The following is a 14,943-nucleotide window of genomic DNA, read 5'->3' as shown; positions in this document are numbered from 1 at the left end:
GCTTTCGTTTGAGACTGGACACAGTTAAAAGAAAGCCGTGGCAGAAATTTGTTGCAGTAAAACATTTTATTCTTCAGACAGGCAGAATCTTTCCCACAACTCCAGATAAAAGATCAAACAAGAAAAACTCCAGCATTCAATAAGCATGAGGCTCTTTAGCCTGAAGACTTTCACCTGTTTAAAGTGCATGAAAAAGTAATTAAAAGTTAAATCTGAAGAGTTTCACTCAAGCATCACTGCAGTGCCCACGCTTTACGTCGATGCTTTCTACTTACGTTGTCACTCACTACAACAGTGTTCAAACATCTTCCTTTTGTATTCTGATGTGAAAAACAACTTAAAGAAGCCATGCAGAAGTGTTTGACAAAAGCCTTCTAAATGTATAAGCAGCATTGTCCTTTCATCTGTCCCCTAATGCTAAAACTCAGCATGCTTTAATCTCTGTTCCTCCCGTGTAGTCCCGTGGCAGTGAAGAAAAAAAGAAAAAAAAACTTGAAGAAGCAAAGCGGTCAGTCAGTCTCCTGTGAATACAGACACAGAGTCAGGAATCGATTACGGAATGAAATATTCACTTCATATTTATGGATTTCATATAATCAATAAGAAGTTATGTTATTGTGAATGAAAGGCTAAGAGCTTGTAATGTGTTCATGGCTTCAGGAGGGTAAAATGCAGAGGTCAGATTCCTGTGTGCGTATAACAGTATGCTGGTAAATAATGTTGTTGTTGATTTGTTCAATTTCAGGGCTGTTCTATTTGTTTCCATGGCATTGACCAGAAAATATAGGTCAGTAGACTTACCGTACGTTGTACATGAGTGTCGCTCACTTGTTTTTTCCAGGGCTGACTTTTGAGACGCTTTCCTCCCCTCTGTTCTCAAACAGACTCCTCTTACTAGTGATGTCCACATGTCTCAGGTCCTAAAAACAGAAAATGGACAGATTATCACAAATCTTTGAGCACATAAGTAGAGTAGAAACTGTATTTCTTAAAGTAATAGCTGATGTAATCTGATTGTCTTGAGTTTACTATCTTACCCCTGAACTCTAACGATAAACCACCTTGTTTTTACATAAATACCCCAATGATGACTTTAGTCAATCAAATGTAAGCAGCAGGAGCTGCAAACTACATCCTGTTCAACTTGGACACACAGCTGATGGAGTGCCACTGCCCCCTGGCTTCCAAATGCTACAGTTTTACTAAATATGTGATGACAGCTATTACACAGTTAGCCAGATTAAAGGTTAACCTTACAGTAGAACTGAGTGAGGATCCAGTTGGGTTGGGTTTATTAAGAAAGCGGTTGATCCGATCTGATATTCCTGAGGTGAAGCCCCTGAATTCCTGTTAAAATCAAACATGGTGAAAGTATTTGTTAATCTGTAGTGCATGAACATCTGTCACACAACCAAGAAGTAGATCATGAATGTGCCGTTAGATTTACTTGTCTGGAAACTCCAGGACTGGTGGGGTTCTGTACTGGTTGCTCTTTCTCAAAAAGGCCTCTCTTCCTAGAGACCTCTTCCAGTAGGAACAGGGTCCTCTGGGTCACGTCTGGAGATCGAGTCAGTTCGGATTTCTAAAGGGTTTTCAGGAAGCCAAAGTCAGAGAAAAACAATGGTAATGTCGTCAGCTGATGTAGACCAGAACAAGGATATGATTGTCTGTAAAGCTAGTAAGCTAAAGGATTATGGAATGTGTAAGGTAGAGGACCAGTGACCCAGAGATTTAGTGGTGCCCCGGTTCAGACCTAGCCTGGCTGACGCATCCACATCTCGATGAGATGGTGGTCTGGGAACTAGGTGTGCATTTTCTCGTATTTGAGGCATGGTTTACGAATGCCTAGAGCCGTTTATTGGGTGCTACGAATGTCTATCAAATGGCGTCTGGTTCTTCCCATGCTGCTTTGCGCGCGATTCATAGCCAATTGTATCACTTATACCAGATGACGTATGTAGAGCGACAGAAATTGGACGAGGAAGAAGGCAATGAAATCTTTCAACACCAAACGTTGCTCTTTTTTAAAAGTAAACTTGCTTTCTAAGCTACTTAAAGGGATACAAGGTAGTTTAGCGGCAGTATAGCGATCTCTATTGGTCAAACTGAAATTCTACACTGTCGTAAAAATGCCCACCTGTACACACCCACTAACTAACCATCGTGGCGAATGCTGCCATTGTGTTATTTAGTCAGTGCAGTTAGGTCATCTGATTCACAAGTGTAGACTGCCCACGGAAGATACTATAATCAGAGATTTTCTGAAGAGAGAACTCAAGATAATATGCTATAATCCTGTTGCTGGAGGAAGTGGCCGGGGACAGGGACGTCTGGGTTTCTCTGCTCAGGCTGCTGTTCCCGCGACCCGATCCCCGGACAAGCGGCAGATAATGGATGTATGGATGGACTGTTGCTGATCTTGAATGGGATTCTTCCCTCATCATGGTGTATTCGTGGAGTGATTCCTTAGTATTAGCAGACACTTACAAAAGTTACATCTTAGACAGATGCGCGCAGGCACTACCAACATACACGCTGCAATAAACGCAGACTAGCGCTACACTATTCCGATTACAATCACAAATTAATCAATTTTCATTTGTAGATAACAATTCTTGTTCGGATCAAAACGCTATTCTTATTATAATCAGGTCAGTCCGTGTATTTCTGAAGCTAGGCTACGTCTCGAACTCAGGAGGAATTAGAGCACCGTCATCACCGGTCTCTTCACGATCTAAAACCCAGGTCACTATGGTAAATGAACAAGATCACGCTTGGAGAAATTTCACAAAGATGGGAAGTGCCAACATCGAACGTTTCATATTCAGTCTGTGAAAGGCAGAATATGAAACGCTTGGTGTTGGCTCTTCAACGCAAGCGAACACATAGCCTACAACTACAACTAGCATACAGTACCTAGCTAAGTGCCGTAAACACAAACGACTCTTCTCGCGCATCACGACACTTCAGAAGCGGGTCGCTCCTGCCGAAGTCACATATGGGATTTTCAGCATACAGACCCCTGTTGGGAGCGAGACAGGCTTCATTCGCTTACTATTGACTTGTTTAACCTTTGTTAAACTCCTGAAGGCTATAATTTTAGGTGAAAATGCTACCTAGTGCCCCTTTAAAACACTTTCTAAAGGCTGAGTTATACTTCTTTTAACTGCCCTTGCGCTTTCTTCTTGCGCGTATGTTAATGGCTCGAGACGTTTATACTTCATTTAGCTTTGCCGGCGCTTGCGTGTGCTGCATGGCGATTCACTGCCAGGAGAGTAGGTTGAGTAGCGGGTTTTTTCAATGACAAGCCTACTATGATGAAAGGAAATTCACCGCCAGGACCTCTTCGAGTGATTCATGCTTCTTCTTCTTGTAAATAGCCGGTATTTTGTCAGATTTTCAACACCTTGGGGGTCTAAACGACTACTTTCTCGCCTGAAAATGTTTCAAATGTTGCTAAAGTTATATATTTACAGAGTTTATAGCTTAAGCGAAATCAGCTTTTCAGGCTGGCTGATTTCGGCTCGGGCAGGAGTGAAGTGCACTGTGTGTAAACGCTCTGCATGCTGTCTGATCGATGAGTATGTCGTTTTCAAGTAGTAGGCTTGCGTCTTTTCTTGCGTGAAGTTTAGAAAATTGAGGTGACACACGCAAGCTCGCAATGGGGGGCTTGCAACCGCGCAAGGGCTTGCGTTTCTTCTTGCGTCTTGCTTTGCGTCTTGCGTTACCGACTATAAACCAGGCTTAAGGCTGCATCGAACGGTAACTTTGTGTCCGCTGCCATGTTGGATTAACACTCTACAAGCTTCATCATCATCTTGCTGCCACCCCCCCCCCCGTTCTGTGATTGGTTCCCTAACTCAGGCAAAAATAAGGGCGGTGGTTTCCAGGCTGCCTTTGCAGTGTGAATGAAATCGCGCGCAAAGCAGCATGGGAATTCCCAGGCTAGTTCAGACCCATGACTGAACCAAAACAAAAAGACACAAAATGATGACAAAAAGTACTGTGCAAAAATACTGTGCAAAAACCTTGAGCCACCCCTCATTTCTTTTTGCTTCAAAGGAGCCATACTTGGTTTTGAGCAATAGTTCTCCGTGCTTTCTAAAGATTTTTCAAAGTTTCTCTTTGAACTTCGACTGGTTTGTGACTCATTTTCAGTTCAGTTCTGACCATTTTTAGTGTATTGGTTTTTGTTTGTCAAGCTGCTTGACACTGACCAATGAATCACTCAAACCCAAAAAAGATATTGAACTCAAGTGATGAACCAGTCAACATATAACAGAAAAACAAAAAACACATTTTAGATTTAATCTTTTGGCACCTGTTACAAGCATCCTGTCATGAAGACGCACAACTTTTTCAACTTTTTTTAGTTGCCTATATGAAAAATGCCACAGTTGACACAGCTTGACAGTGATTCCTGAAGAGCTATCAGCAGAAAAGTTGACATATCTTGGCATGATGTGCAAAGCCTTAAAAAAACATCTCCAGTGGATGAACAGCATCTGAAAGTGATGTCCTGCCTTAAGACTTGCACAGTATTATATAAGATCTCAAAGCAACAAAGAAGAAATGGAAAACACAGATAAAACAATCAGAAAAATTTAAACCAAACAGAAGGAAACTTAGGACACAAACAACTTCTAAGAGACTCAAATCCACAAACGGATCTCAAATACTCCATAACAATGACAGAATGACTACAATCTAAAAAGAGATACAAAATTAGCCCAATTAATAAGAAAATAACTCTGGGATAATAGGAAGTTTTGCATGGAGTCTAACCTGTGCTGCCTGAGCCAGTCTCTCCATCTTCTCCTGGATGGATCTGGATGAAATTCTCTGCTTGGTGCTACAAGACAGAATGCATGCATGTACTTCTCCAGTTGTAACTTTTTGTGTTGACTAAAACTACAATCACTTGAACATCTAAAGACATAATAAAACATATGTGAATTTAAAAGTTGACTGTACAAACTCACTTTCTCTGGAAAGATGACGTTTTCTCCTCATCCTCATTTTGGTCCTAATCAAAAAACCAGGCAGAATTTAAGCTACAGAGCCTATAAACACTCCGTACAAGCTTGTTGTAAAAAGTGCTGGGCAACAAATTGACAGCAAGCATCGGTAACTTGTTTTAAATGAAGTGAAAGAAAATGAAAACGGTCATCTTACTGTGTTAGATTCAAACTTCTTGGAGGCCATCCTCACACTTGCACTACGACAGAATAAACCAGTCGGCAATCAAACACAGAGAAGCAGATACGAGCACCTCAAATTGCAGACAAGGATGCTTCTTTACCTCCTCTGCAGCGGTGGGCTCTCCTCTTCTTTCTTTCTCATCATCTGTGGATGAACAAGCCTATATGAGTGTTTGTCAGTCCCGCAGTCCTTACAGATGTCTCAATGTCAGCAGCTAAAGACCTGCACAAACGTCTCCCCTGATGTGATGGGTTTGGGTGTTCATAAAGCAGGCTGTCAGTCCGCAATAAAAGCCGATAAATATTGCTTCAGCTATCAACATGAGCCCAAAGCAAATTATCCTGAGCTGATAGTCTGACAGCTGATGTGATATCAAATCATAATTTTACAGTCAAATGAGAAAAGGCATTGCTGGCATTTAGCCAGGAGAATGTGTGGATGCATCTGTGTGCGTGTTTACCCTGAAGGAGATAGTCCTTGAGCTCTGTCTGATGAAGGCAGGTTTGGCCGCCTGCTCAAAGTTCCCGTTGGTGGAGGCGCCATTCAAACTGGTCTGAGATAAAGTTTAGGTAAATTTCCTGCTACATAGGATAAGAACCAGCTTTTCAAAAATCTGACTTTGGGTGAGCTCCAATGAACATATTTTCTTTCCGTTCAGACTGATGAGTCTGATGAGCAAGTGCTTTGTTTGCTTTGTTTTTATTGGCACAAAGGTGGTGACTTTTAGCCTTTAGACACCAGAGGATGCTGTTTCTTTTCCTGGTTTGATAAGCTGCGGCATCAGCAGTTAGCAAGCACTTAGCAGTCTATTTGACAAGCAAAACATGAAGCTGTGCTAAAGTTGTAAATTGTGTCATCTGACTGTATATTCATGTGTGTGTGTGTGTGTGTGTGTGTGTGTGTGTGTGTGTGTGTGTGCTGAACAACCTCCTGTGTGTGTCCGTTTTGAACAGGGCTTTGTGCTCCCCGAGGTGAGGGACTCTGGCAGGGTGAGGGCCAGTGTTCGCGAGGTGACACGGGAGCCGTTGGAGAGCAAGGGCTCATGGGAGTTTTGAGTCCGCTGGCAGGTGGAGTCTTGTCGAGGGAGATGGACACAGAACTGCAACACAAGAAAACATTAGTGAACTCGAAGATCAGCTGAAAGTCAAGAGAAAGAAACCAGTGAGACAGCCTCCATTATATTCCAGCATATGGTTATTAAAGTTGGCTGGTGTGTAATCTCTGTTTTGAACATCCTTTTCATTCTTCAGAATGTCAGGCACCCACACAGACAGTTAAGTTAAAAATACTCAGGTTTTGTCTTACCTTTGTGTGAACTAAAGTGAGACACACACAAGTTCTATGAGAGAGACAATGGTCACAGCAATCTTTCGAGCACCAGAACAATAAAATGATGCAGTGGAAAACCTGTTTGTGTCCAAAGGGAAAACCCGTATCACTGCTTCAGTGTTTTTCCTTAGTTATTCATTTCGCATATAAAACATAAGTCTGTTTGCCTGAGATCACTATAATAAATGACCTAATAGAGCAAAAATCTATTTTATAAACATTTGCGTCAGCACTTGTCTTCACAGGGTTAAATCAAACTACTATAATAAAGTTGCGTTGGCGCCATTTTACTTTACATTTATTTCCCCCTGTGTAATTAATAACCATGACCTTCTGAATATAACGCCCAACCCATTTTCAAACCTCACTGACAATTAATGGCTAAACTACAAATAAAACAATGGAACAGTGCAACGCTGTTGTTAACCTGACAAACTTGCGAGCCGAACTGGATGCTGGTTTGGGATCAGGGTCGGGGTCTCTTCTTGACGACTCTCCATTTTCATGCTAACAAAAGAAAAAAAGATGAAGAATCAAATGGGAGGAAATCAACATGACCACACAGAATGCAAACTTTTGTAGAGAGGCATCTGAGACACACCTTGCATTGCATAACACAGTGTGGTTATAGCCTTATTTGCAGATATACTGAATTGAAGCGCCCTGCATGTGCCATAACAGATAAAGTTCAAAATATGACCTTAAGCAGCACTCCTTATCTATGTTGTACAGATTATTTGCATGGTCACTCAATTCACAGGAAAAGCACAAGTCCTACAAAATGGCAGGGAAATTTACTGCATAAATAATTTTTTCATGCTTGTATCGAAAGAAAAAGGCTAAAGTTGTTTGTAGATAACACATATGTGAGTAAGCGGCATCCACTCTCTTAAAATCTTTTTCTACGAGTAAGAAACACCAGGCAGCCAAAATGGATCAGGGTAGACCAGAGTATATAGCTCAGTCCAGATACAATATGTATGAAGCCCCAGAATTAGCCCAGGAGGGCCAAAGTCTGGGTGATGCCAGTGGACAAGGTTTACACACTACAAACAGTATAGAGTTGGGTCAAATGCAATTAAATTAGCTCATTCTCAGTCATGTTCAGAATGAACAAAATGCACACGGAAAGGAGAAGCATACCACAACACATGGTAGTATGCTGACACTTGGGCTCAGTTGACCCGAAAGAGCTGTGTTGAGTCTTAGTTGTCGCAGAATTTAGACAATGATTAACACTGGGTTCCCTCTGCGTGGGGTAAGAGTTAACCACACCAGCGGTGGCACTGTGTTATGACTTAGTAAGGCATTAATAGGTTGTGTGTAACTGAACCTTTGTCCAGCATCCCATCTTGTCAGTAAAAAGTTCACCTTGTCATTTTTAGTCACAGTGGCAGGGATGTCACCGTTGTCACTAAGTTGTCACTATGTCACTAAGTTTTTGATGATGGTTTATTACAACTACTTCTGCATTTCGTTGCACAGGATTTACTTTATTGGAGAATGGCAAACACGGTTGTAGAGAATGGATGTCATATGAAAATTCCAGTTGAACTGCCACTAATGTAAAGTACGCATAAGGCATGTTTCCATTAGCTGCTTTGGAGCAAATATACAAGGTCCGTGAGAGGATGGCGGTATAGGCAACAGTACAGTTAACTGTACTAAAAAGAATAGTGGTCACTAAACAGAAACTTTTTTTTCTGTCCAGTTGCATTTATTCTTTATTGTCAGCAAATATTGATCTTTTTATACGTGCATAAGAGCTAACAAGAAAGGCAAACTCAAGGCAAACAAAACATGCGTCACTAACTGTGTGTGATTTTGCGCTGGAATGTCGCCAAACACATGCAGTTCATTATATTGTAAATGCAAGGCTCAATCCCACAAATATTAAAATTACACATTTTTATGATTAAAAATTCTTCCCCTCTTCTGAGTTGTAAAGAATAACTCCAGCTTACTTGTCTTTGTGCCACGTTAGTCCTGGTGTTGCTGCTGCTGGGACTAGAGGTGGATGTTTTTAGGGATGCTTGCGGTTTATGCGCACTACTCTTCACCTCATCCAATTCCCCGAGTAGCACCACCCTGGCATCTCCTCCTTTGCTGGCCCCTGCATTATCCTCCTCCTCCTTCTGTTGTCTAAGCGTCTCCACATGTCTCATTCTTCGCTTTTCGTCACGAGTTCGCAGCATCTCCACAAAATCCAGCTGCACTTGCTCCACACTGACAAAAAAGACATCACATGCACGCACGTTTACGTCTGATAGATATGATGGATAGTCTCCAGAGAGTCTGTCAGCCTTTTGTCCTGCTCAGGTTTCTCCAATAAAAGGCTCTACAGTTCAGCTCTCTCTTTGAAGACTGCTTCTGCTCTAGGTACTCAGGTGCTGGTGTTTTTGACATCTTTTCATGCCGTACAGTATCAGGTGTTTTCATGTGTTTGAAAAGTATACACATGACACACTCCGATGGGGCAAAATGGTAAGAATACTGTCTTTGTGTGCCTGAAATCCAGCTGCAGGCAATCTTATGCCAGAAACAAACATAATGAGAGAGAATGGGTTAGAAGAAGGGGCGTTGGTTGTAAAAACAGTAGAGCACACATATGAAACAAAGCTGTGTTCAATCAAAAAATCAAGTTTTGTTATCAATGGATTTTATTTAACTAAATTGTAATAACAACCTGCTGAGGCCTTGGGCTGTCTCATTGGAGAAGTCTGTCCCTGAAGTGCCATCACTGGTTGATGTGTTTTTAGAAGTGGGGCTGGAATCAGCATCTGGATCTGCAGTGCTGCTGGTCTTCACCCTCCTCCTTTTCTCTCTCTCCACCTCCTCGTCATCCTCCACCGTCCACTGACGCGCTAGTCTGAGTCAAAACGAACATAAAAGAAATTAGTGTAATACTGAGTAAGTGTAAAACAGTGTACAGGCCTATATAAATGAATCCAATGCTTTATCTATTTATTTATGTGCTTTTTCATGAAGAGATTGCACTTGAAATAACCGTTACATGGAACCTGCTGTACTTGTTCGGTCACAGTTGATGTATTGCCCTAAGGAAATTATAAAAAAAAAACAGCTGTGTTCATAAGTGTACTGCTGCAGACTGTCTAAGAGAAACGAGAACAAGAGCAAGAACAGCACAACGGTATCAACCTTCCTCATGGCTTTAACCTGTAAAGGTGAGAAGTGCCTCTTATAATATCAAATAAAACACAATAGGTGAGAAAAGAGTAAGCCCCAAAATCTGTTGTATCTCTTGTTGAAGATAGGGTGCTTGGCTGCAAGAGTAAAGACAGACAAATCTACGATAACATCTGCTGTCAGAAAGCAGCAGCTGCAGGTGGTGCTCTGAGACGGAGGTGTCCCGGGTCTTTTCTTTAGAAAAGTAAGAGCCAGCATTAATCTTACCTGGACAAAGCCGACCAGTTTTTCCGACTAATAGACATGTTGGGAAAAAAAATCAAACGTGTCCCCTTCACACACCGGCGACAGGAAAAAGTCAACTGACTGGCACTCTGACGGCAACAGTCAAATTACAGTCTGTGCGGCACAAAACACTCCACCTTTACCCCGGTGCAGCTCATAGAGTAGTCACATGACCACAAAGGTGAGCTTCCCACCTGACAAAGACAGGGTGGGGAGAGAGGTAGAGAGAACTTCTCCTTCTATGGTGGAAGCATAGCAAATAGGATGCCTTTGTCATGCTCCTAGACATAATACAAATGAGCTAAGTTTATTTGGGTTCTATTAAGTAACACAATATGCTGTAATTATAAAGCTTTCTTATTCATATTCTCAATCTTATTCTAAAAAACCAAGAACAACAAGAAATGATCACTAAACCCTATTGATATAATAATACCCAAAAAATAAATAATAAAATGAGATAAAATGCACATATTTCTAATGTCACACTTTTAAATAAGACTTTTAAAAGGGCACAATAGAAACAAACACAAGAGATTAAAACATCCTGGTCAAGAAGACCTGTAAATTGGAGTGTGTGTACTTGTGTGTAATGAATTTCTAATGTGTTTCTAATTTATTTTTTGTTGTACTTAGCGGTGATTCTCTTTCCAGTGTAAGTCAGACTGTTTGCTCCACTGTGTGTGGCCACACCTTTCGCTGTATTGTGGCGGACTCTGACCCAGGCCCAGTCCAAAACACACACACACACACACACACACACACACACACACACACACACACACACACACACACACACACACACACTCACCATAGATCTCATCTGGCTTTATAGACCACACCTACAATTTTCGGTGCACAGTATAAGGCCAATATAAACAGGCCAACATAATAACTGATAACCGAGGTCTTTCATTTGTGCATGTTCAAACATGAGAATGCTTCTCTCATATGCCTGTGTCAGTAAAATGCTATCATGCTATCTCATGGACTACTTTGCATGTCACTCACTGGAACCCCCTGCACCAGAGCAGTATCATTCGAAAAACTGACAGCTGACTTTTGTGTGTTTGTGTTTGTGAAATGTGTCAGTTAGTGTTGTTTTGTTTTTTTCAGGAAATGTCTAATCACTTAAACTCGAAAACGGAAATTTCCCCCTGAGAAATTTATTTATCAGCAGATGACTTTTTCCTTCCTGCTCGATAAGGCAGTTAAATGTGGAGGGAGAGCTTTGTGTTTTATGGGCATGCAAAACAGGCAGCTAACAAGAATCTTTTTTTAGTGCTATGCTGAGAACACTCTCCTAAACGTCTGGTGTATAAACATATCAGCAGGAATGCACAACTTGACATGCAGCTCTGTCTGAGTTTATGTTCTCTCTCTGCGTGTTTTTTTTTTTTTTTTTACGCAGGGTAACAGCATTATTGCAAAAACACATTGATCAGAGCAGTAACACTAAATACCAGTCTGCAAATAAAGGCAGCAATAGCGTGCTTTACAGCAGCTGTGATGTTGGAGCTATGTGATGAGACATGGGATGCAGCCTGTAATCAAAATCAGCCCAAACCCCAGAAGTCAACATTTCAGCGTGTGGGAGTGGGTGAGATCATTAAAGCATGAAGTGCATGGGGATGGATTGATGTTATGTATGTTTGAGTCTGTGAACAAACTCAGCGGGTCAGTTTGGGAGGGTTTGGTAGATTTTCTTGAGTTTTCAGTTATTTCTGCAATCCAGTCTCACAAAAACCTTCTTTGTTCTTCTGTATTGACTCGGTATGGTGAACATTGTTGTGATCACACTGAGTAGATGTTCTGCGCTGTTTTAATCACCTGCTTCAGAGTCTGATTCTCAGTAAGACTATTTCCAAACTTTGAGTGCACGATCCACTATCAAAAAAGAAAGACAAATGTAAGAAAACACATGAGACTGCAACACATATAAGCTTTAATTCATTCATTTTTAGCTCGTATCTGCATTGTGACATTTTTAGTACTGCTAATGCAGAACAGCTGTTCTGAGTTATGTGGGTGGGTGTTACCTTCCCCTTTGCAACAATACACATGCAGGTTACACACAACTTTGTAAACCAGTTATGGTAGAAATACGAGTGATTTGAACTTAGTATTAATATAACCCATTTAGGTCCATCAGATCAGTAGACTTATAGTGTATGTGCTTTAGCTGTATTCGGAGCTAGATTCAAGTCTGGTGTTTCTGTGGTGCTGCGCTGTGGAACAAGCTGCCTGCTGACTGTTCATGATCTCTGGTGTGTTAGTTGTATTCATACTATGTAATTTACCTCCTGTTCAGTTTGCTATACTTATATTTAAAGGTTTAATAATGAGCATATAAATCCTGGGCTTTTTATTTTTGTTGCAAGTTGCATTTATGGTTTTTCAAGATTGAGATTGTCCATACCAACCAGAGTATCTGTTATGATATGTCCACACTCATATTTCTAAGTGTTTTGTCTTTCAGTGAGTTAATATTTCATAAAATGTGCCATACATTTTCCATAAAGAGCCTTGAAGTGAATGTGGAAGAAAGTTTAAATCATATATTTGAAAAATATTAGCATGGGTGTAGAATTCAAATCTGAGGAAGAGAAAATATCTCAAATAAACTGACTTAATTGAGATGATAGTTTCAAGCAGAATATTGTCTTTTGAAGTACATGTGGCAAATGTTACACATAAAAATACATTGCTTGTGTTTTTTAATTGCTGAGTAAGTTTTTATCAAGTCCAGCTGAGCAAATGTACATCATTTTGTTGCAGTTAACAAATCCATGCAGTTTAATTTGCTGTGATCATGAGCTATCATATCACTAGGTGTGGTTTATTCGGATACAATTCTACTGATGTTTGATTTTTCTATGAAAAAAAAAATATATACAAGCCCGTTTATGTGAGGTTGAGATACAATATCATGGATGAGAACATTATAAAAACTTCCAACACGCCAGGCAAAGTGAATTAAAATACAAACTACTGGATAGAAAATCATCCAAGAGAGAGGATATCATGGCAGGATCATGTAGAAGCATTACAGAATTAAACAGAAATACATCTGGTGCCAGGAACTGTGGGAGAACAGTTTGAAGGAGGGATGCCCCTCATATGACACTGGCCGACCATCGGGCTTCACTGAGCTGAACCTTTAGCAGCATCAAACATTTTCTTCCGTCCCTCCATCCCTGACATAGCCTCCACATTCTTCCTCCAGTCACTGTCCTCTACTGGCCTTTTCTGCAAATGGATAAAGCAGAAAATAGTTGGACGGTATAAGAGACTGCATGAAAGACATCCAACAGTTTTTGTTGATCCTGCAAAAGAGGAGTGCATTCAGAAAATCTCATTGTTCTGTTAAGCCTTTGAGACCCACGCTCTCAAGCGGGAATCTCCTGAGAGAAAACTGTATAACCGTACCAGAATAACTGGTTTCCTCATGAAATGCACATGGAGACACACACATCCGTGCAAACTAAAAGGCAGATACACTCCAGAACTGACTTATCTGCTCATGTGCACACACATACACACACTGACCAGTGAGCAAAGCTGGTCACAAAGGCTACTCCAGTGCACAATGAGATCATTGTATCGTGTACCGCACCCCCTCTCACACACAGTCACCACCCAGCGTTGGCCTATTACTCGCTATCTTGAACACACCTTTCACACACACATAAAAACAGTTTTCAGGAGTTCCATGGCATTATAAAGAGCTGATATATGAACACCTTGAGCTGGTTTGGTTGCTTTTTGTGTGTACATTATTTGCAGGTCTGCCTTTTCTCTTTTTTCCCATTTGCACAGACCTTTTCAGTGTCATCTTTCTTGACAGACTTGAGATTGGCTCGAAGGTCCATGGAGACTTTATGCTTGGAGCCCAGCAGTGAGCGAAGGATGGCGTCTGCAGACACGCGAACGCGTCGAAGGTTAGGCCTCTTGAATTTCCCCCTGAGGTCCAACACCTTGATGCTCAGGTCTTTAATCTGATCCAGGGACAGGCAATTGAGAGATATTTTCTGTTTGAGCTGCAGGAGTTTTTTGTGAGGCTGCATCCCTAACCTATTCCATGTGAGATGTAATTTTAATAAGTTCTAACATTGAAAACGTCGGCTGGAAAAGCAAGGTGTACCTACCTCGCGTGTGTTGAGCATGACTTTGGCTTCAATATCATATCGCTCCTCATCAACTACATCTATCTTAGCATGAAGTTCTCTGCAGAGGTCCTGTACATTAACACACAGAGCAAAAACTGAAACTACAGATATTGTATGAGAGAATATTCAGAATCCCTAGAATAGTCGATTTTCAGAGAAGCTTCAAAATTGCCACGAGGGGGAGCCTGGATTGCTTTAAAAACATGCATGTATTTAGAGATTGATTGTGTTTTAATGAGGAGATGAAGGAAGTGAAGTGTAAATAGATAACAATGTGTTACTTGTAAAATAGACGATGTGGTTTCTTGAGCAGTTTTCCTGGGCTTTCCTTTGCATTATTGAGAAGTGAAAAGGAGAATTCAGGGGATTTTAGGACAAGTCACCTGTATCTGAGTAAGACTCAGGCTGCTGGAGTTTAGAGGAGGAGCTTTCTCTGACAGGTATTTCTGTTTCTCCTCCTCTTTGACAAGGACCTCCTGCTCCAATTGCTCCTTAGCTTTCGCCACCATCAGACTCTGAAACGATAAACTGTTCTCAAATAGTGGCAAATCTCATTAAGACTATATGTTTACCTCACAAGCAAGGGGAAACATCCAGGTATTGCTCTGGATGCTGAACGTTTAAAGTTACGCTTTTTGCTCATCATTACTCTCTACTTGTGCGTATACAGTGTATTGCATGATAGACTGGTGGGAGAACCAGGTCAGTAATCATATTTACCTTGAGCATCAGCTTCCTTGAGGCTGAGATCTTTGGTTTTCTCTGTTTGGATGGAACATTATCAGTAATCCAAACAAATGGGATCTGAGTA

At 41.1% G+C, this 14,943-nt stretch overlaps 2 protein-coding genes across 2 annotated transcripts; both read right to left on the bottom strand.

The window, feature by feature from the left end:
* Nucleotides 1-47: 47 nt before the first annotated feature.
* On the bottom strand, nt 48-10,136 carry lad1 (ladinin). The gene is made up of 14 exons (XM_075476822.1): nt 9,946-10,136; nt 9,218-9,400; nt 8,496-8,757; nt 6,959-7,038; nt 6,130-6,301; nt 5,663-5,755; nt 5,303-5,346; nt 5,176-5,218; nt 4,983-5,026; nt 4,786-4,852; nt 1,448-1,582; nt 1,258-1,347; nt 802-920; nt 48-521 (listed from the first exon to the last, which is right to left on the bottom strand). The coding sequence occupies exons 1-13, from the start codon at nt 9,981-9,983 to the stop codon at nt 825-827; spliced, it is 1,347 nt and encodes a 448-aa protein (XP_075332937.1). The 5' UTR covers nt 9,984-10,136; the 3' UTR covers nt 48-521; nt 802-824.
* Nucleotides 10,137-11,885: 1,749 nt separating this feature from the next.
* Nucleotides 11,886-14,943, bottom strand: tnni1a (troponin I type 1a (skeletal, slow)). The gene is made up of 5 exons (XM_075476821.1): nt 14,853-14,943; nt 14,516-14,647; nt 14,112-14,201; nt 13,785-13,961; nt 11,886-13,212 (listed from the first exon to the last, which is right to left on the bottom strand). The coding sequence occupies exons 1-5, from the start codon at nt 14,859-14,861 to the stop codon at nt 13,108-13,110; spliced, it is 513 nt and encodes a 170-aa protein (XP_075332936.1). The 5' UTR covers nt 14,862-14,943; the 3' UTR covers nt 11,886-13,107.

Source organism: Odontesthes bonariensis, chromosome 10 (genome assembly GCF_027942865.1).
Source record: "Odontesthes bonariensis isolate fOdoBon6 chromosome 10, fOdoBon6.hap1, whole genome shotgun sequence".
In the NCBI taxonomy this organism is placed as follows: domain Eukaryota; kingdom Metazoa; phylum Chordata; class Actinopteri; order Atheriniformes; family Atherinopsidae; genus Odontesthes; species Odontesthes bonariensis.
The sequence above is the reverse complement of the archived record's forward strand: the minus strand, read 5'-3'. Positions and strand labels throughout refer to the sequence as shown.